The following is a 21,344-nucleotide window of genomic DNA, read 5'->3' as shown; positions in this document are numbered from 1 at the left end:
TCCCATGCATTTTTCTTCTCTGCCACGAGTCACATTAGTTCATCTGACATCCATTTAGACCTATACCTTGAACAATATTTTTTATTTGTTTTTTTGCATCCAGTCATTTTATGACCTTATCATTGAACATAATCAAATTGACATCCAGCATGTCACACCAACTGACTCAACATTGCACTGTCCACCCATGTCAACTTGATGCACTTCCTTAGATTGTGTGTTTCTTAAATAACAGCATAACCTCTCCTCCCATCCTATCATGTCTGTCTTTTCTGTACACATTGTACTATTGGGTGCCTCAGTAGCCAGGTGGGCAGGAGCAGCAGTGCATAGCACACGCTTCTTGATTAGACCGGGGTTTGAGCCGTGCCCACCAAATACAGAGGCGCCTCCGTAGCCAGGTGGGAAGGAGCAGCAGTGCGTAGCACACGCTTCTTGATTAGACTGGGGTTCGAGCCCGTCACCACCAAATACGAAGGATGCGGAAAGGTCACGAAATGACCACCGCATATCGCGGAGCAATATGGCCTTAGTTGCTAATGCTCCTAAAAATCAAATAACAAACAAACAAACCAAATACAGAGGATGTGAAAGGTCAGGGAATGACTACCGCATATCCCCGGAGCAATATGGCCTTAGTTGCTAATGCTCCTAAAAACCAAATAACAATAACACATTGTACTCTCCATTTTCCAATTCTTCATTCCTTATATCTGTGTGACAAGAATATCCACCTTTAATGTTTTTACCAGTACCTGAAATTCATCAAATTTATGTACTAAACTCCTAGAATTGGTGTACATGCACCCGTTCTTACTCTTAGTTACTGTAACACAGCCCATGTATTTACTTGTTCTGTAATGACTCCGAGCAGTCCTTGAAATCCCCAGCGCCTTGTTTCCCAGGCTGCTGCTCATTCCAAAGAAGTAGTGCAGGAATCACTTTCACCTCTGCCAGCGGCTACTGTTAATATATTAGTCTGTGTATCCCTTCGGGCAGTTTTCCAATCCACCTTACACTACATCAACAGCATCAGAAAATATTTTAGCACCCTTTCTATTTAAGTTTATCCCATGCCTGTAGAAGCAGTCTTTCCTGTTAACAAGCACAGACCACCCTGAGAAAAAATTATACCCCACAAGTCTTGCAGAATCTCTCCAGGACCGAATTGATTGACAAGGCTTTCGTCATATACTCCTTGCTATCATGTTTGGGGAGAATTGCAGACACTTTCAAATTTAATATCCTAACTTGTGACTTTTTTTTTTTCAACCTTGACCTGCACTTGTTAAGTAAGTCTTAAGATCTCCTATACTTAATGTCATTAGTGCCAGTGTGTATAACAATCTGCTCTACAACATCATCAACTTTTGCTCCTGGCAGACATACCCTGGTTCTATTTCACTTATCCTTTTTGCACAATATATTTCCCATTTCCCTGGCAATTGAGTCACCGACAATAACCAGCTCCTGCGGGAACAGTGCGTTCTACCCTGAAGATTGCTGCTGTGTTGCCTGATGTACAGAGGTGAGCTCTGGTGTTGAGCTGGACAACTGGGAGCTTGATGGGACCCCCCCATTTTATTTCCTTCGGGGGGGGCATCTACCCTACTGTTCAAACTCTCATAGACACCTATCAGAATGCTGAGTTGGTGCCTAATTTCTTGACACTCTCTGCACATAGCACACACAAAGACCTTCTCCTTGCCTAGATCATGTCCTGTTCCAGAAAGGTCTGCAAACATTTCAGATTTTCCCCATTTGTTTAGACTGTGATGCATTGGAGAATTGTCCCTTCAGTTCTCCCCGGAGCCACATCACTTCCGCTGCTTTTTTTTTTTTTTTCTTCTGCCACGAGTCACATTAGTTCATCTGACATCCATTTAGGCCTATACCTTGAACAATATTTTTTATTTTTTTTTTTGCATCCAGTAATTTTATGACCTTTGCTGGTAATAAAATGACTGGATGCAGCAAAGCAATGAGCTTTGTGCTCATTGCTTTGCTGCTCTGGTTGAGGACATGATTTCTGTTTAAATACAATTTAATTAACAATGAAAATTAATAAGATTAATAATTTCATAATACATTTAGGACAATAGCCTCAGGTTACATGGAAGATAACTAACGTATAAGTTAGTGCTTGATGCTCTAGCTAAATAGTTGAGAAATGGCATCATTTAATTTTATCTCATATTGTGAATACCTTCCTCGAATAAGTAATGCTCCATTGGTGAAGCGTTACTTATTCGAGGTAGTACAATATCATGATAACTCGTTTTGAAGGTATTCACAATATGAGATGTACTTAAATGATGCTATTTCTCAACTACTTAGTAGTTAGGTACGTATACATATGATGCTCTAGCACTAACTTCTATGTAAGATTAATAATTTAATTGATCATACTATACTAAGCTAACAGAGTCCTAATACAGTGCTACTTATTTCGCTATTTAGTTTTACTTTATACCTTATGCTATCAAGTTCGAGATATACGTTAAGGATATCTTGAATTTTCGATGAACTCGAATTTTTGGTTAAACACCAAAAAAATTTATCAAAAACTTAGCGTTTGCTGGAGCCATAAAATCTTCACCCGCACGTTGAAATCTTAGTTCCCAAAAAAAAAAAAAAAAAAACGAAAAAAAAAAAAAAAATATATGTATATATGTATAGATATAAATTTGAAGAAATATTAGACAATTGAATTGGGTAAAGATAATTATTATTATTATATATATATTTTTGTGTGAGAATTTGCTTCTTTGCATTATTTTTCTAATTATAATACTATTAATAAAAAAAACATAATAAAAATTTATTAATTTTTTTTTTTTTTTTATTCTAGTTTGAAGAGGATGTTTTAGAAGCTTGTATTTATTTAGTCAGCCATGTAGGAAAATTGAATAAAATTAGCAGGGGAAATCCTGTTTGTATAGCACGCCATATCTCTGCAGTGGTAAGTTTTTCCCTACACCTGATTTTATCGTACACTAATTCATCCAAAACTAAAGTGTATTGGTGTGATAATAAACTTTTTGTTTAACTCAGATATATATTTTTATTTATACAGTTGAAGCTCTTTATATTGGAACCCCAAGGGAATGAGAAAAATGGTCATCATATTAGTAGTTCACAAAATCAAACCAAGGAAAACTTGAACATTTAATGTAATTCTACTAATACAATATGGCAGAGGTTCCCAAACTTTCTTGGTTCGCAGTGCCCCTTTGCCAAAAGAAATACCTAACAGTTCTGTTTATTAAGTAGTTATGTCCAAACAACTTAATAAGTAATGTTGAAACTATGAACTACCTCGAGCTGTTAGTTCGTGCAGTGTCTGACAGATGTTGAGTATCGCTTTATTTCCCTCAAATTTAAAATATCCCATGGTGCCCCTTTGAGTTCGCTGCATGGGGCACTGCGACACACACAGTTTGGTAACCGCTGCAATATGGTATGATCTAAGTCAAAAAAAAAAAAAAATATATATATATATATATATATTAAATATAATATAAAATCATGAGTATTAAACATGCAGTTTCAGTTGATGGATTTTCAGAAAAATCCTCACCCTTTCAGTACTTGGCACTTGGTGTATTTTTCACTTCCATCTATGCAAACTTTATATATATAAAAGCCATATATATATATACATACAGTACTGCTAATGCAATGTGCCATAATTTAATTCAGAATATATATATACTACAGTAATGTAACAGTTTAGTGCATTAGCATCATGTTTGTATATAAGTGAATCACTGAAATAGTGAAAGTGGCATAATTTTATCATATCTCATATTGTAAATACCTTCACAATGAGTTGCATGGTATTGCGCTACCTCGAATAAGCAAAGCTTCACAAGTGGAGAGGACTGTTGTTACTTACTCTCTGTGGATACCACCACCCACCCAGATAGCTGTTTCAAGGCTATTTGATAACTTCACAATATGTGAGATGCCAGATTGTGTGCAACAGTATAGACAAGAAAGATTTTAACGGCTAAAGTCTCAACTTACAGAAAATTTTCCATAAGTTGAGGCTTTTTAAAGAAGATCCAATCTTCCTTACATTTCAAGGGTAAAGCTCTAAAATGGTGTTTGCAGGCCAGCTGCTAGATAGTCAACCAGTCTAAACCTATTGGTAACTTTTTAGGAGGCTTCCAGATCAGCTAGTGTATAATCCTGCTTTCTCTATTTTGCCGGATAGTGACTGGAAGGAGCCCAAGTAGTGTGTATGTGGTGAAGCGTTGTCAAGGCCATGTTATGTCAAGCAGCTGGGTGTATTGTTGCCATGTGTATTCCATATTCAAAAATTTCATTACTTCATACAGCATGGCTTCCCCATCTTTTTTTCTACTGAATACATTATGAATTGTCTAACTAATAGAACAAACTTATCTATGAAAAGATCTAAACCTTCCAAACACTTCCTTGTTCATTTCACAGATATATATGTGGTTTCAGTTCCAATCTCAATGATGTCCATTTCCACCTAGTCTAGCAAACCCATGTACTTTTTCTGACAGAATCCCAGTTATCGATTGATTCAATGACTGCCCATCTCAGTTATCCAAATTATTTGCTGTATGATACTTTTGCTTCAAAGACAGTACTTGTGCACATGTTCGTTCTGATATTCCCTCTAAGGCACTTAGTAATTTCCTCTTTTCGATCCTCTCTGGCTTAAACTCTCTCTACCACATGCTGTCATTACTTATCTTCCACTCTCTCTCTCTCTCTCTCTCTCTCTCTACTGCATCTGTTGAATTATCATTCTTCCAACTTTCCTAACAGTGAGGTAATTTCCTTGACATGCTTGATCTTTTTCTCACAAACAACCATTCTAAGTACATGGTCGAGGTGAATGGTCCGCTATGCACCTCAGATCACAACTTTGTGAGTCTCCAGTGGAGCCTTCCTCTTGTGGCCATTATCAACATCGTGTTGTTTGGAATTACCAGAATGTAAAATGGGTTGATTTACAAGATTTCTTCTTTTCCTTGGTCGGATTACTGTTTAAGATCTACTGATGTCAATGTTCGCTCTGATGTTTCAATGAAAATATTCTTGTAGGAATGAAATCCTTTGTTCTGCACTCTACCTTAAAATTTTGGCATTTTTCTTTGCCAAAAACCTGATTTATTGAAAAACGGAAGTTTTTCAATAAATCAGGAACAGCCTTATCTTGAACAGCCTTAGTACATTTATTGAAAAACTTCTGTTTTTCAATAAATGTACTAAGGCTGTTCAAGATAAGAATGTTGCATATCTCAATTGGCTTGCATACAAATCTTCGGGTTCATTTACTGCCTACACCAAAGCTCGCAACAATTATAAAGCTGTTATTAATCAGTCCAAACTAGATTTCGAACAGGCTAAGAGTGAAAAACTTGATTCTTGTCCAAATGGTAGTCAAGCATTCTGGTCTATTGCCAAAGCTATTGGCTGCAACTTTTGCCCATCTCTATTTCCACCTCTGTGAAAACCAGATTGTTCTTTTACCACTTCAGCCAAAGATTAAGCTGATCTGCTAGCATCCTACTTTTCTTACAATTTGTGTATTGATGATCTTGGTAAACCACATCCTGCCATTCCAAGTACACTGCATTCGGTTGTTCCTGTGGTCTTCTGTCAAAAGGATGTCAGAAGGATTTTGGACAATCTTGATGGTTATTTTTGGTTTTTAGGAGCATTAGCAACTAAGGCCATATTGCTCTGCGATATGCGGTGGTCATTCCCTGACCTTTCTGCATCCTCCATATTTGGTGGTGACGGGCTCGAACCCCGGTCTAATCAAGAAGCATGTGCTATGCACTGCTGCTCCTTCCCACCTGGCTACGGAGGCTCTTGATGGTAAGAAAGCTCCATGTCCTGTGGTATTTCTCCACTTGTTTTCAAAACCTGTGCTCCTGAATTTACTCCTGTTCTTTGTCACCTTTTTTTCACTTTCTTATATTCCAAAGATATTTTCCCTTCTTCTTGGAAACTTGCTCATATCCAGCCAGTCTCCTAAAGAGGGTGACAAATCCCTCCCATCTAATTATCCCAGTGCACTGATTTCTCCATTACTTTCTAAAGTAATGGAGAAATCAATTAACCCTCCAACTCTTAAACTATCAAGAAACTTTCCATCTGATTAATGATCACTAGTATGGATTCTGTCGGCATTGATTCACTAGTGATATTCTGGGTTATGTTAGCATTAGCATTAGCATTAGCATTAGTAGAGGCATTTGATGCAAGAAAGCAAGCTTATGCAGCATCAGCCAAAAAAAAAAAAAAAAAAAAAAAAACACTTCCACTTCACCCCTCTGTTCGTTCAAAATACCTGTCCAGCTGAGCCTTAAACTTATTTAGGCTATCAACCTCCACCACAAGGGATGGAAGTCTGTTCCACCAACCAACCACCCGCTGGCTAAAGGCAAATCTCCGCACGTCTATCCTACATCTGTCCCTCCTCAATTTGAATTTATGCCCCCTCAGGTGATTATTCTGAGCTAGAGGAAGAATCCCATCAGCATTGAGCATGCTTAAACCATTCAAGGCTTTATACACCTCTATCAGATCACCTCGCTGGTGCCTAGTCTCCAGACACTGTAATTTGCAAAACTTAAGCCTTTCTTCGTAAGAGCACCCCTTTGTTCCATTCACTAATCTTGTTGCCCTTCTCTGTACTCGTTCCAGCAGCTCTACATCCTTCTTGAAATGAGGCCTCCAGACCTGTATACAGTACTCTAGGTGTGGCCTGACCATCGCCTTATACAATGGAATAATCACCTCCTTATCCCTGCTGGAAAAATTCCTGTATATCATTGACAATACTCCATGAGCTACTCTTGCAGCCCGTCTGCACTGCTCAGAGAACTTCATATCTGCCTGCACAACCACCCCCAAGTCCCTTTCATTCTCAACCACTGTCAGTGTTGTACCATAGAGTTGATACGTTGCTCTGGGGTTGCTGTTTCCCATGTGTAGTACTTTACATTTGTCAATGTTAAACTTCATTTGCCACCTCTCAGCCCATCTGCTCAACCTTTCCAGATCCTGTTGCAGAAGCATAGTGTCAGTAGTGTCCTTGACAACCCTGCCAACCTTTGTATCGTCTGCAAACTTGGACATTAATCCCGATATACCATCATCAATATCATTTATAAATACAGAAAACAATAATGGACCCAACACTGAGCCCTGAGGGACTCCACTAATAACATCAGTCCACGATGAGCAGTGTCCATTGATTACCACTCTCTGTCTTCTCCCCCTCAACCACCCCTTTATCCATAGCAGCAATTTGCCTCCAATGTCACACTGCTCCAATTTGTGTAGCAGTCTTGCATGTTACCCATCTATGGACAAATTCGGTGGAAAAGTTTGATGAAACTCAATTAGTTGCTCTTGACATTTCAAAGGCTTTTGATTGTGTTTGGCATAAAGGTCTTCTAAATAAGCTTCCATCTTTAGGGTTTACCAACTGTGTTTTTTAATTGTATATCCAGTTTTCTCTTTGACCACTCACTGCAGGTGATTTTAGATGGCTCTGTGTCTTCTACCTTCTCTGGTAATGTTGGTGTTTTCCAAGGTTAGTTCTTTCTCCCACTCTTGTAGATTAATGCCCTTCTTCCACTGACTGGAAAAATCTTATCCATAGTTTTGCTGATGATAGAACATTGCATTCCACCTTCCAGTTTGAGAAACCTTGATTTGCACAAACAGCTCCAACTTCTCAAATATTCCCTACCAATTCCTTGTATGCTGATCTCCTGGTAATTCTCCAGTGGGACAAAGATAACTTAGTTAATTTCAGTCTTTCTAAAACTCAGTCCTGTCTTATCTCACATAAAGCAGAAGGAAAAACACCTTTGGAATAAGAAAGTGAAAAAAGGTGGCAAAGAACAGGAGTAAGTTCAGGAGCACAGGTTGTGAGAACAAGTGGAGAAATACCATCAGGACCTGGAGCTATCTTAGCATCAAGATTCATCAAAATCCTTCTGACATCCTTTTGACGGAAGACCACAGGAGGCATTGAATGGAGCTTGTTGGGAATGGTGAGAGGTGTTTTACCAAGATCATTAATACATGAATTGGAAGAAAAATGGGATGCTAGCAGGTCAGATTTATCCTTGGCTGAAGTGACAACAGAACCATCTGGTTTGGACAGAGGTGGGAGCAGAGAAGGGCAAAAGTTGTGGCCAATAAAAAGCTTTGGCAAGAGACCAGAATGCTTGGCTACCATTAGGGCAAGAAGCAAGTTTTTTACTCTTAGCCTGTTCAAACAGCTCCAACTTCTCAAATATTCCCTACCAATTCCTTGAATGCTGATCTCCTGGTAATTCTCCAGTGGGACAAAGATAACTTAGTTAATTTCAGTCTTTCTAAAACTCAGTCCTGTCTTATCTCACATAAAGCAGAAGGAAAAACATCTTTGGAATAAGAAAGTAAAAAAAGGTGGCAAAGAACAGGAGTAACTGCTTTAATAACTGCTTTACAATTGTTGCGAGCTTTGGTGTAGGCAGAAAATGAAACTGAAGAATTGGAAACAAGCCAATTTACGATATGCAACATTCTTCTCTTGAACAGCCTTAGCACATTTATTGGAAAACCAAGGTTTAGATAAAGGACAAGATTTTAAAGTAGAGTGTGGAATAAAGGATTCCATTCCTACAAGAATAATTTCACTGACACGATCTGAGCAAACGTTGACATCAGAAGTTTTGAAACAGTAATCCTACCAAGGAAAAGAAGAAAAGAAATCTTGCAGGTCATTCCATTTTGCATTCTTGTAATGCCAAACAATACGAGGTTGGGAATAGCCATGAGATAAAGGCTCCATTGGATAAGAGACAATCACCAAGTTGTGATCTGAGGTCATCATTGTCCTTGTCTTTCGCATGATATCTTCTAGCTCGGTGTTAGTCCAATCTATGACCCCGAATGTGTATGTTAGTACTGGAGCTGCATAGGTGTTTATGACTTTAACTATGTTCCCTCCATTCAATTTTGATTTCAGCAGGCTTCTGAGTCTCTGATGATATTTTTCGGTCAGGCACTTCTTGATTTCCTTGTGTTCTAACTGCTCAGCCTGCATCATCCCCAGGTATTTGTAGGTCTCTCCTTCTGTCATAGCTTCGATCTCTTTACCAGTCAGCAGCTGGTAGTTTCGGCCAACTAATTTTCCCTGGTGCAGTGTGTGGGTCTTGCATTTGTCTAGACCAAATTCCACCCTGATGTCCTTGCTGAATTCTTTGGTGATCCGGAGTATTTGCTTCTCAGTTGCTGCCTAGAGCGTGATGTCATCCATGTACATCAGGTGGATGAGGGTGTACAGGTTCTTTCTTCCTTCTTTGAGGTTATATCCATACTTGCTGCTGTTGATCATGGTGGATAGCGGGTTGAGTGCTAGACAGAACCATAGTGGGCTCAGAGCAGCTCCCTGAAAGATTCCTCTTCTAATGGGGATTGGCCTGGTTGTGATGTTCTCGACCTTAATGGTGGTACTCCATTTCACCATTGTTGCTCCTAGGAAGTTTGTCACTATCGGATTGACCTTGTAGATCTTCAGGGGTCTCTATTAGCGAGCTATGAGGGACGGAGTCGAAGGCCTTGTGGTAATCGATGTAGACCGTGTATAGATAGTGGTGCTTCTTGAAGGCTTGTTCCATAGGCCTGCGGCATCTATGGTTAATTGCTCCTTGCATCCTTTCTGCTGTTCAGCCATTGTGTTCTGACTCTCTAAGTGGTCTGATATCTTCTTGGTTATGCAGCTGGTCAGGATCTTGTACATTGTTGGGAGGCAGGTGATTGGCCTGTATTTCGCCAGGTTTTTGTATCTTCATCTTTAGGCTTCAGATATGTGACTCCTTCAGTGAGAAACTTTGGGATTGTCTCTGGGTGCCTTATCATTCGAGTGAACTGCTCTGCTAGGTGCTTGTGTGTGCAGGTGAGTTTCTTGTACCAGTAGTTGTGGATGTTATCAATTCCTGGGGTTCGCCAGTTGTGGGTGTTCCTGATTGACTGTTTTACTTCTTCTCGAATCTCCCACTCTCTCATCTCTTGTATGTCCTTCATTTTCTTCCATTCTACTTCTATCCAGGGTGCTCTGCTCTTAGCTCTTACTTCACCGCTCCAGATATTTCCCCAGAACTCTCTTCGATCGTCTTCTTCTTAATTGGTCCGTTTTCTGCTTTCTCATCTTCATCCAGTTTCCTGTAACTTGACCAAAAGCTCTTTGGTCCTCATTGAAGATTCAGTTGTTTATTTTCCTCTGGGTGCTCTCTTTGTATTGGCGTAGTCTCTTGCTGAGTGCGTCGAGGTTCTGTTTCAGTGTGTCCAAGTATTCTCCTATTCTCTGATTTCAGGTCTCGTATTTGCTGTGGATGCTGTCTCTCTTGAGGATGCTCTTCACCTTTCCAATCAGTTTCTTACTTCTATTACCCTGTTGGTACTGGGTCAACTGACCTATATTGACTCTTACTTCTTCTATCTTCTGCTGAAGTCTTCTTTCCCAAGCTGGCGGTTCCTTCTGTTTTCGGTTCTTCTGCTGCTGGTCTCTTGTTTCTTTTCGAGTTTCTAGTGGCTGCTGTGGCAGCACAGTATACGGCTCTGTGGATAGCCTCCAGCGTTGCACCATTGTTGTGCCGCCTCCGTAGGCAGGTGGGCAGGAGCAGCAGTGCGTAGCACACGCTTCTTGATTAGACCGGGGTTCGAGCCCGTGACCACCAAATACGGAGGATGCAGAAAGGTCAGGGAATGACCACCGCATATCTCCGTAGCAATGTGGCCTTAGTTGCTAATGCTCCTAAAACCCAAATAACAACAACAACAACAGCACCATTGTTGTCAAGTTAATGTGGCATTATTCAAATTTATGAGGGCATAAATTCAAATTGAGGAAAGACAGATGTAGGATAGACGTGCGGAAATTTGCCTTTAGCCAGCGGGTGGTTGGTTGGTGGAACAGACTGCCATCCCTTGTGGTGGAGGTTGATAGCCTAAATAAGTTTAAGGCTCAGCTGGACAGGTATTTTGAACGAACAGAGGGGTGAAGTGGAAGTGGGTTTTTTTTTTTTTTTTTGGCTGATGCTGCATAAGCTTGCTTTCTTGCATCAAATGCCTCTACTAATGCTAATGCTAATTATTTGCTGATTGAGGTGTTCTGTTACTCTCCACAGGATTTTATTTGGCCTCTGCTTAGGTATCATGTGGGTTCTTGTGGGGTCCATTCCTTCGAATTCTGTTAGAGCCTTTCACCCATCTTCTATTCTGGATAGCATGATGTCATCTCTTTCCACTTCAGCTACTTTTGGTTGTATTTCTTCTTGCTGTTCCTACTCTGCTTCCATGGTATGCTCTTCCTCCTTTGGTTCCATATTGACCATATTCTTTATGCTTTGTAGTTGATCGCTGACATCCTGCTTGATTTTTTTTCCAAGATGGCAGGAGCTATTAGGTTCTTCTTGATGATGGACCTTCTTTGGTCAGCTAATCGCTGTTCTGTGACCTGAATATCTGGGTATTGTTCCAACCACTTGGTATGTAGTCGCGATCTGTACATTGTCATATCGGTCTCTAGCCTGGTTATTTCATAGTATGCTTGCATGATGTACGTATTCATTTCAATGCTCCACTTCATGCGTTGGTGTTTTCTTCCTTCCTGGGTGGTCACTAGCACAGTTGCACAGGAAACACTTCCAGTTGGTGGGGCTGGATGGTCTTGCCCTTCTCTTGTGGTAGCCTTACAGGGGACAGCGCCACTTGCTGCACTAGCCAAAAAAAAAAAATTTCTGAATTACCCCGAGAGAGAGAGAGAGAGAGAGAGAGAGAGAGAGAGAGAGAGAGAGAGAGAGAGAGAGAGAGAGAGAATGACCAAGAAAAAGAAGAATGATTATATCCAGCTCAGAATCCTGGGTGTGCCATGGCCATACTCACCAGATATAAGCCCCTGGGGTTACTGCTACCTATATTGGTAGTACTTACTATTTGTCAATGTTAAACTTCAGTTCCCATTTCTGAGCCCATTTTCCAAATTTTTCTAGGTCTTGTTGTAGTAACGTACCTTTATTACTATCATTAGCCATTATGCCAAACTTTGTATCATCTACAACTCAGACATTAAACTTGGTATAACTTCATCAGTGTCATTTATAAATATAGAAAACAGCAATGTGCTCTGAACTAGAATGGACCAGTAAATCAGATTGTAATTGGGGATTTTAACTTTCCGGATATTGACTAGAACTTGTGGGTTGTTTATTCACACACTAGCAAGCTTTTGTGGATTTATTGGATGACTGTTTTCTACAGCAGCATGGTAGAGAGGCAAAATGAGAGGCAGATTCTTAATGCATAATTAATCACTGCTGATGTGATTATCAGCAGTGATTAATTATGCATTAAGAATCTGCAGATAAAAGAACCACTAGGTGGCAATGACAACACTGTATTAATGTGGGATTTACTTAAAGATGTAACTACCATCAGGGGTAAAGAGAAGGGTGTTTGCTTTTGTAAAGGTGACTACAATGGTCTTAGACAGTTTTTAAATTCTGTACAATGGGACTGGCTGTTGATGTTAGCAAATTCTAAATGAGAAGCATTCAACAAAATAATCATAGAAGCTACTAGGTTTATCATGTCTACTAAGAAATACCATTTAAGGCTTAGACCTAAATGGGTGCCAGATGAAATAACAAGACTTGTTACAGAGAAGAGAAATGTATGGGAGCCATATAAATTATCAGGCGATACGGATGCCTGTGGTAAATATAAACTAGTCTATAATCAAGTCACAAAGGATGTTAGACAAGCTTAGGCAGATTATGAGAAATCTTTGGTGAAGGATACAAATTAAAATATACAAAAAATACAAAGACAAAATAAGACAAATACAAAATACAAAATAACTGGAAACGCTACACTCAGTGGACAGAAATCATGGGATACCTACCTAGTAATGGGTAGGCCCACCTTTTGCCCTGATAAGGGCAGTCATGGCACGGCATTGAGTCCACTAGTTCACAAAAGCATTCCACAGGTATTTCCATCCATGCTTGCTGCACCACTGTCCCTTATTCCGTCACATTCCTGGGTGGAGGATCCAAAGCTTGAACAGACCTTTCCACAACATCCCAAAGATGCTCCACATGGTTCATGTCCAGTGAATGGGGATGCCATTCCATGGTGGTAACATCTGTGGACTGTTCTTCAAACCATGTTCTAGTTATTACGGCTCTGTGGGGAGGCGCATTGTCCTGCTGGAAGAGTCAATTCATTGCTCTATGGGTGCACAATGACCATGAAGGATTGCAGATGGTCTACAAGGATGGGCACATAACCTGGACCGTTCAGAGATGTGTCTAGACGTACCAGAGGTCCCAATGTGTGCCAGTTGAACACACCCCAGACCATTACCGACCATCCACCTGCCTGAACAGTTCCTTGTTAACATGACAGGTGCGTAACTTTGTGCGGTTTCTGCAAGATATGCATCTTCTCATATGCTCAAAATAACTGTAAATGGGACTTGTCGCACCAGGAGACCTCTCTCCAATCATCCAAGGTCCAGTGCCGATGTTCTTTCGCCTAGTTGAGGCATAGAGTCCTGTGTCTCAGTGTTGGCAATGGGACTCTAGTGGATCGGTGGCTCCCATAACCTATTGTGGCTAATGATTGCCTGATGGTCTTGGTGGTGATTTGTGCTACTGTCGTGCTCCGGTTTGCCTGAAATAATGTGAGACAGACGTCAATGGCCACATTCATCCCATCCACCACCTTTCTCCACCCACAGCGCTGTTCACGATGAGATGTTATTCCGGAAATGGTGTATTCCCGATACATGCATGATACTATTGAACGGGGATGGTGCAATTTCTGTACCACCTCTGCAATAGAGTGAAATGCATCGGGCACCCACTATCACCCTCTTTCAAAGTCGGTTAACTGATGATGTTTATCCATACTGACATCAAATTACTGTCTGTGTGAATCCAGTGTACCTGTATACCTGTCAAGTAGTGAGTTTGTCCACTACCGAGAGGGGTGACAGCGTCGCGTTACCCAGGAACCAGGTATCCCATACATTCTGTCCTTTCAGTGTAGAAGTAAGGGGATGAATCACATATGTCCACTTGATATCGATGGTTTAACTGTTGATAATCCTGCTGAGGTTGAAAGACTGAATAAATATTTTGTATCTACATTCACACACACGAGGAATTCTTTAGGGGACTCGATGCCAGAAGTTTACTAAACTCTTCCAGTGAGCTAAATGATTTTATAATAACTGAGAGGAAAGTGGAAGAGAAATTGCTGAAGTTAAATGAAAGGAAGGCATCTGGGGTTGATGGGATTTATCCAATTGTATTAAGGGAGGCTGTAAAGGAGGTAATCAATCCCCATAATTATATGAGTTCATCCTTGCATTCATGGGATGTTCCCATGGGCTGCAGATATTCAAATGCAGTGCTTTTTTTTGTAAAAAAAATAGGTGCCGGTACTCATTCTTTGCTATCAAGAAAAATTCCGTGCCGGCACGGGTGACATGGCAGGCACGCAGTGGGTGTCAGCCATGCCAGCTGCTTCCGTCTGTTAAGGATCATGTGACACTGGGCAGAGTCAACACCCGTCAATCATGGCCGTATCGCTAGCAGTTGGTACGCTATATCCGATACTGAATCTCGACCATTAATTTTATTAACACAATTTTATTATGCATAAATTTATTATACAAGTATATTAAAAATAAGTCAAAGGTGAGTCTTATTTAATAAATAAAAAATAATAAGTAAAATGTAAAAATACAGTAAGTACCAAGTAAAAAAATAAGTAAAAATAATTTCATAATGAAGTTTTGGTCGAGATTCAGAAACGGGTACCCCTTCCAGACTGCTAGCGATACGGCGGTGATTGACGGGTGCTGACTCCGCCCATTGTCACGTGATCTCCTTAATAGATGGAAGCAGCTGGCATGGCTGACACTGACTGCATGCTAGGCGTGTCACCCGTGCTCGCACGCTGTAAAAAAGGTGCCGGTACGCTGTACTGTTGCATACCGTCACAAAAAAAAGCCCTGTGCAAATGTATCCACAATGCACAAAGGGTGGAACAAAAAATGACATGTGTAATTACAGACCTATTAACTTAATTCTGTTCCATAATGGAGGCGCCTTCGTAGCCAGGTGGGAAGGAGCAGCAGCACGTAACATACGCTTCTTGATTAGACCGGAGTTCGAGCCCGTCACCACCAAATACGGAGGATGTGGAAAGGTCATGGAATGACCACCGCATATTCCTGGAGCAATATGGCCTTAGTTGCTAATGCTCCTAAAAACCAAACATCAAACCATAATGAAGTCACTGGTTAAAGAAATAATGCAGGACCATCCAGACAGGTGTGCAGTTATACTTCAATTACAGCATGGGTTTTTCAATGGGCAGTCTTATCTGACCAATTTGATTGGATACTATTATGCCGAAGCAGAGGTACTTGGTACTAAAAATAATTTTGATATAATATACTTTGATTTCAGGAAATGTTTTGTTACTGTTGTGCATAATAGACTGTTGTATAAATTGGAGCCGTGTGGAATTAAGTGCAAGTTACTACTTTGGCTAAAGGGATGGTTGAGTGGGAGAAGACAGAGTTGTTTTCAGTGGACACTGCTCTTCATGGACTAACGTTATCAGTGGAAACTTCCAGGGTTTGTTGCTGGCACCATCGTTGTTTTCTGCATTTATTAATGATATTGATGAAGGGATATGAGACAATATCTAAATTTGCAGATGATAGAAAGGTTGGCACGGTGGGTAATGACAGTAATGATGGTATTCAACTAATATGTAGAAAAATTAGGCAGTTGTGCTGAGAAATTAGCATTAGCATTAGCAGAGGCATTTGATGCAAGAAAGCAAGCTTATGCAGCATCAGCCAAAAAAAAAAAAAAAAAAAACCCACTTCCACTTCACCCCTCTGTTCGTTCACAATACCTGTCCAGCTGAGCCTTAAACTTATTTAGGCTATCAACCTCCACCACAAGGGATGGAAGTCTGTTCCACCAACCAACCACCCGCTGGCTAAAGGCAAATTTCCGCACGTCTATCCTACATCTGTCTTTCCTCAATTTGAATTTAAGCCCTCTCAGGTGATTTTTCTGAGCTAGAGGAAGAATCCCATCAGCATTGAGCATGCTTAAACCATTCAAGGCTTTATACACCTCTATCAGATTACCTCGCTGGTGCCTAGTCTCCAGACACTGTAATTTGCAAAACTTAGGCCTTTCTTCGTAAGAGCACCCCTTTGTTCCATTCACTAATCTTGTTGCCCTTCTCTGTACTCGTTCCAGCAGCTCTACATCCTTCTTGAAATGAGGCCTCCAGACCTGTATACAGTACTCTAGGTGTGGCCTGACCATTGCCTTATACAATGGAATAATCACCTCCTTATCCCTGCTGTAAAATTCCTGTATATCATTGACAATACTCCATGAGCTACTCTTGCAGCCCGTCTGCACTGCTCAGAGAACTTCATATCTGCCTGCACAACCACCCCCAAGTCCCTTTCATTCTCTACCACTGTCAGTGTAGTACCACAGAGTTGATACTTTGCTCTGGGGTTGCTTTTTCCCATGTGTAGTACTTTATTGTCAATGTTAAACTTCATTTGCCACCTCTCAATTGGCAATTGAGGTTTAACATTGACAAATGCAAAGTACTGCACATGGGTAGCAACAATTTCAGATTAATGCAAACTGTATGTCACTTCTTTCAGGGTGGTGGAAAATGAAAAAGACCTTGGGATAATTGTGCTGATTGATATGAAGTTCTCTGAGCAGTGCAGACAAGCTGCCAGGACAGCTTGTCTGCTTGTCTGCCAGGACATGGTGTTTTATCAAAGATATACAGGAATTTTGGTAGCAGGGACAAGGAGGTGATTATTCCATTATATAAGGCAATGGTTAGACCACATCTTGAGTACTGCATGCAGGTCTCGAGGTTTCATTTTAGGAAGGATGTTATACTGCTGGAGCAGGTACAAAGAAAGGCAACGAGATTTCGTGAGGGGAACAAAGGGGTGCTCTTACCAAGAAAGGCTTCAGTTCTGCAAATTTTAGTATCTTGAGACTAGGCACCTGTGAGATGACCTGATTGGGATGTTTAAGGCTTTGAATGGATTGAGAAAGCTCAATGCTGTTGTGATTCTTCCTCTTGCTCAGATTACACGTGAGGTGGCATAAATTAAAACTGAGGAAGGATGGATGCAGAATAGATGTTCGGAAGTTTGCCTTTAGCCAGCAGGTGGTTGATTGCTAGAACAAACATCTGTCTGAAGTTTGTTCTGCTGGATTTATTGAATTTCACTGAATTTATTCAAGCTATCCACTTCCACAATGTCTTCCACAGAAGATATTGTGGAAGTGGGTAGCTTGAATAAATTCAGTGAAGAACTAGGCAAACTTTGGGAAGAGATGGATAAGTGAAATGGGAAACTTTTTTTTTTTTTTTTTTTTGCTGATGCTGTATAAGCTTGCTTTCTTGCATCATTTGCCACTATTAATCCTCATAACTAACTGAACCCTGTACTAATAACATTAGTCCATGAAGAGCAGTGACCAACCACTCTGTCTCCCTTAATTCCACACTGCTTCAATTTTTACAGCTGGCTTTTATGTGCAAGAGTATTAATTGCTTTTCTGAAATCCCAGTATATGATATAAAAATTATATAATGTCAAATATTAATATCGAAATTATTTTTTGCATCCAGTTCCTTTGTTACTGCATCATAGTATCTGGTATGATTAGTCCAAGAAGATCTTCCCCTAACAAATCCATGCTGTAACTACAGCATAACGGCATTCCTGTCTAGATGATCCTGCATCACTTCTTTAGTTATTGACTCAATTAAAAGGAAAATCTGCAAAAATCAATAATGCTGAAGGACAGCATTGTTGTTGAATCATAAATCAGAAATTTTGGAATAATTGCCCTTTTAATAACAATTTAATTATTTAGCAACTTGGTAATTCATTTAATGTACTTTATGAAGGGATTCTTACTAAAGGCAGGCTCAGTGCCAGACCAAAGTATTTCCACGCCCCGGACAGGATTATTTTTTGCCGCCCTTTACTAAGGATATATACAGTCGATTCCGGTTATTTGGGGCACATCGGGACTAGTGCATTTTGGCCCAATTAAGCAGCTGCCCCAATTATCCAAAGTTTCACGTAAAAAAGTTAAAAATACAATGGACCCCCTGCTTTACAATTGGTTCACTGTACAATCAAATCACGTTATGATGGAGTCACCATAATAAAGTACTGTTCACTATACGATGTGTAGTGAGCGCCGGTCATTGTAATCACGTTTGTGAATTGAATTTTAATTCTATTAAACAGCAATTCTAATTAGCGAAAATAGGAGGAATATTATCCACAGGCTATAAAAGTAAAGAAATATTAAGCACAAATTTACCCTTTATTACCTTACCAATTAAAAAATTAAATGATATGTGAAAATTGGAAGAATATACGTGATAATCGGAATAATTAATACGTACTATAATATGTACATACTAACTAGTTGACATTTCTGTTCACTGACATTTGTGGTTGAGGGTTAAAATTTAAAACAGTAAAAAGATAAGCAATCAATAACAAAGAACACAGCACACACACAAATTTCAAATAACATGATACGCGCAAGTGAGAACGGAGAAGTGTAAACACATTTCACCATAATAACCCACAGAATTCCAGCTTTCAGTATTATCGCAAATTCAATAAGACCCGAGTTTACTATCCATTTATGATAGATTGCACTAACAGAAAAGCCCAATAAACAGGTGACTGCTAATTGTTTTTATTGTTTTATGGTCGTGACCTCCAGAAATCCAACCGAACCACGTGGTACGGTCTGAGACAATCGTAGGGTAATCTCCAGTGCTGCAGTCTCCTGCCCCGATTAAACGGCATGTTGTCCCAATTAAGTGAAGTAAACCCTAGCTATTTTCTCGATTGGGTACTGTTTTTTAAGATTTTCCCCAAATAAACGGCTGCCCCGATTAACCGGTGGCCCAAATAACTGGAATCCACTATATATATATATATATATATATATATATATATATATTGTTGCCTCGTTCTTCTGCTTTTGGTGCCCCTTAATGAATGGTATCCCGGGCAAGGGCCCTACTAGCCCATACCTTAATCCGGCACTGGGCAGGCTGTTAATGGAAAGGGCATAGTAACACATTTGCTAGTTATTTATCAACTGTTGCTTTTTAAGTATGATTGCCAAACTTGGATATTAATTGATCACAGTTATTTTTAAATTCTCAGATTTTTTTTTTAATATCTCACACACACATATTACAATATTTAATTTTTAATGTAAAGGTAAATGCCCATGGTGATGTTGGAGTTCTTATTGGTAGCTGGTCAGGAGATTTCAAGGGTGGCCAATCTCCATCTTCTTGGGGAGGTAGTGAATCAATTTTGCAGAAATTCTATAAAACAAAGAAACCAGTGAAATATGGGCAGTGTTGGGTGTTTTCTGGTGTTTGTACTACAAGTAGGTATCTTCATTGATTAGTACATTTATAGCTTAAAATAACTTTTTTTTTGAAACTTCTTTTGCACAGTAATATGAAATTTCAAAAGTTAATAGGAATAATCCTTATTGATAGTTAATGATTTTCCTGGAAAGAATTAAATCAGGGATCTTTTCAGGTACCCAGTGGACACCACATTTCTGATGCTAATTCCTGTTAATTACTCATTGTTTACTCACTGCTGAATAAGCATCAGCAGTGAATAAGCAATATCGTAAGCATCAGTAATGAGTAATCAATATCTTATGTATCAGTAGTGAGTAAGCAATGGGTAATCAAGCATCAGCAATAGAGTAAACATCGACTAAGCAAGCAGCACCAATAGACTAAGCAATTTCAGTAGAAAATTGCAGCATGCTAGTTGGGAACACCTCGACTAGTATGCTGAAGTCTTCTTATGAGATTAGGAAAACTCGGTTTGGTTAACAAGACCCAGGTATGTGTGGCAGGTACAAAAGTTAATAACTTTGCAGACAAATTATATTCTTTTATGTGCACAAAAAATGATATCTGCCAATATTAATAATATTAAACATAGAAAATCAGAGGTCTTGCTTCATTAGGTGATATTGAGAAAAAGCCGTGAGTTAGTGCTCAATGTGAACATGTCTAGAATTTTACCTTGGCATGATGCGGAGAGTTTATGGCTCAAGTTGTGTCAGTGAGCTCTGTCCTGAAAAGAGATTGTGCAAGGCTTATGGATTAGAATTTTTTCTCTGTACGGCCTTCACTTGTTAACAGAAGAAGCTGTAATGCTTTTATAGGGATACGATATTTGAATAGGAGAGGTGCAAGAATATTTGCTGATGCTGTTGAGGCAGTGGTAACTATTTTGGTAAACTGTTAATTGAAGGGAAGTATGTGTAGAACTGACTTTTGCACTGCTTTGAACTAATCTATTTGCAGTCAGTTACCATATGGTAAGGGAAGTACAGGACCTGCTGGGGGTACTTATACTCCCAGAAAGTCTTATTCCTCCCTTACTACTATGTTTGAGAGCTAGAGCTAGCTCCTGTGGGATAATGGGGAGCTATTGAACAATTGTGCAGAGAGTTCCAGACCTAACCAGTTATCCAGATGGGAAATTTCTAGACTAAGTACTGTCATTAAAATAAATAAATAAATTTAGTAAATACATAAGGTTTGTAATCCATGCATACCATGGATTACAAAGTATGTTAAAGACAGACATGATAGAAGGTATGCATTTAATTGCAAGGCACATCAACTTGAGAAGAACATATCCATGCATACCATGGTGGGCCACCATTTGATTGGATAACAGCTGCTATTCGATGTGTGAAGACATTCACAGGGATCTACAGACATGCTGCCTGCAAAGCTTTCCACAGTGTTGGAATAGATGATGGGTGCTCATACACCTCACTTCCTGTTCCAAAACAACCCGCAAGTGTTCAATTGGATTTGGAGGCCAAGTAAGATGAATGATATTTTCAGCATTCCTCAAACCACTTGTATACAGTGTCGGCCTGATGACATGGCGCATTATCATCTTGGAAGATCTTGTTTCTGTCTGGGAAATAATGCAACATGGAAGGGCACACATGGTCTCCTAAGAGCTTACAGATGACCTCACTAGAGAAACATTGGTCCATATGTACCAGGGATCCTAGTTCTTCCCATCAAAACATGCTGATATTAAGCAACCACTCCTGCCTACCTGGATAGTGGGCACCATACACGATGGATCCATATATTTGTGTTGCATG

General features: G+C 39.8%; 1 protein-coding gene across 1 annotated transcript in view; it reads left to right on the top strand.

Moving 5' to 3' along the window:
• Positions 1 to 21,344, top strand: part of LOC150079133 (annulin-like) — a 289,306-nt gene that overhangs the window by 138,871 nt on the left and 129,091 nt on the right. The window contains exons 6-7 of the mRNA XM_090382437.1: positions 2,852 to 2,962; positions 19,400 to 19,574. Of these exons, the coding sequence (XP_090238563.1) occupies positions 2,852 to 2,962; positions 19,400 to 19,574 (286 nt within the window). The remainder of the gene's footprint in view (positions 1 to 2,851; positions 2,963 to 19,399; positions 19,575 to 21,344) is intronic.

Source organism: Mastigoproctus giganteus, chromosome 10, assembly GCF_048544385.1.
Source record: "Mastigoproctus giganteus isolate SK-2022 chromosome 10, ASM4854438v1, whole genome shotgun sequence".
NCBI lineage: Eukaryota > Metazoa > Arthropoda > Arachnida > Uropygi > Thelyphonidae > Mastigoproctus > Mastigoproctus giganteus.
This window is presented reverse-complemented; position numbering and strand designations above follow the sequence as displayed.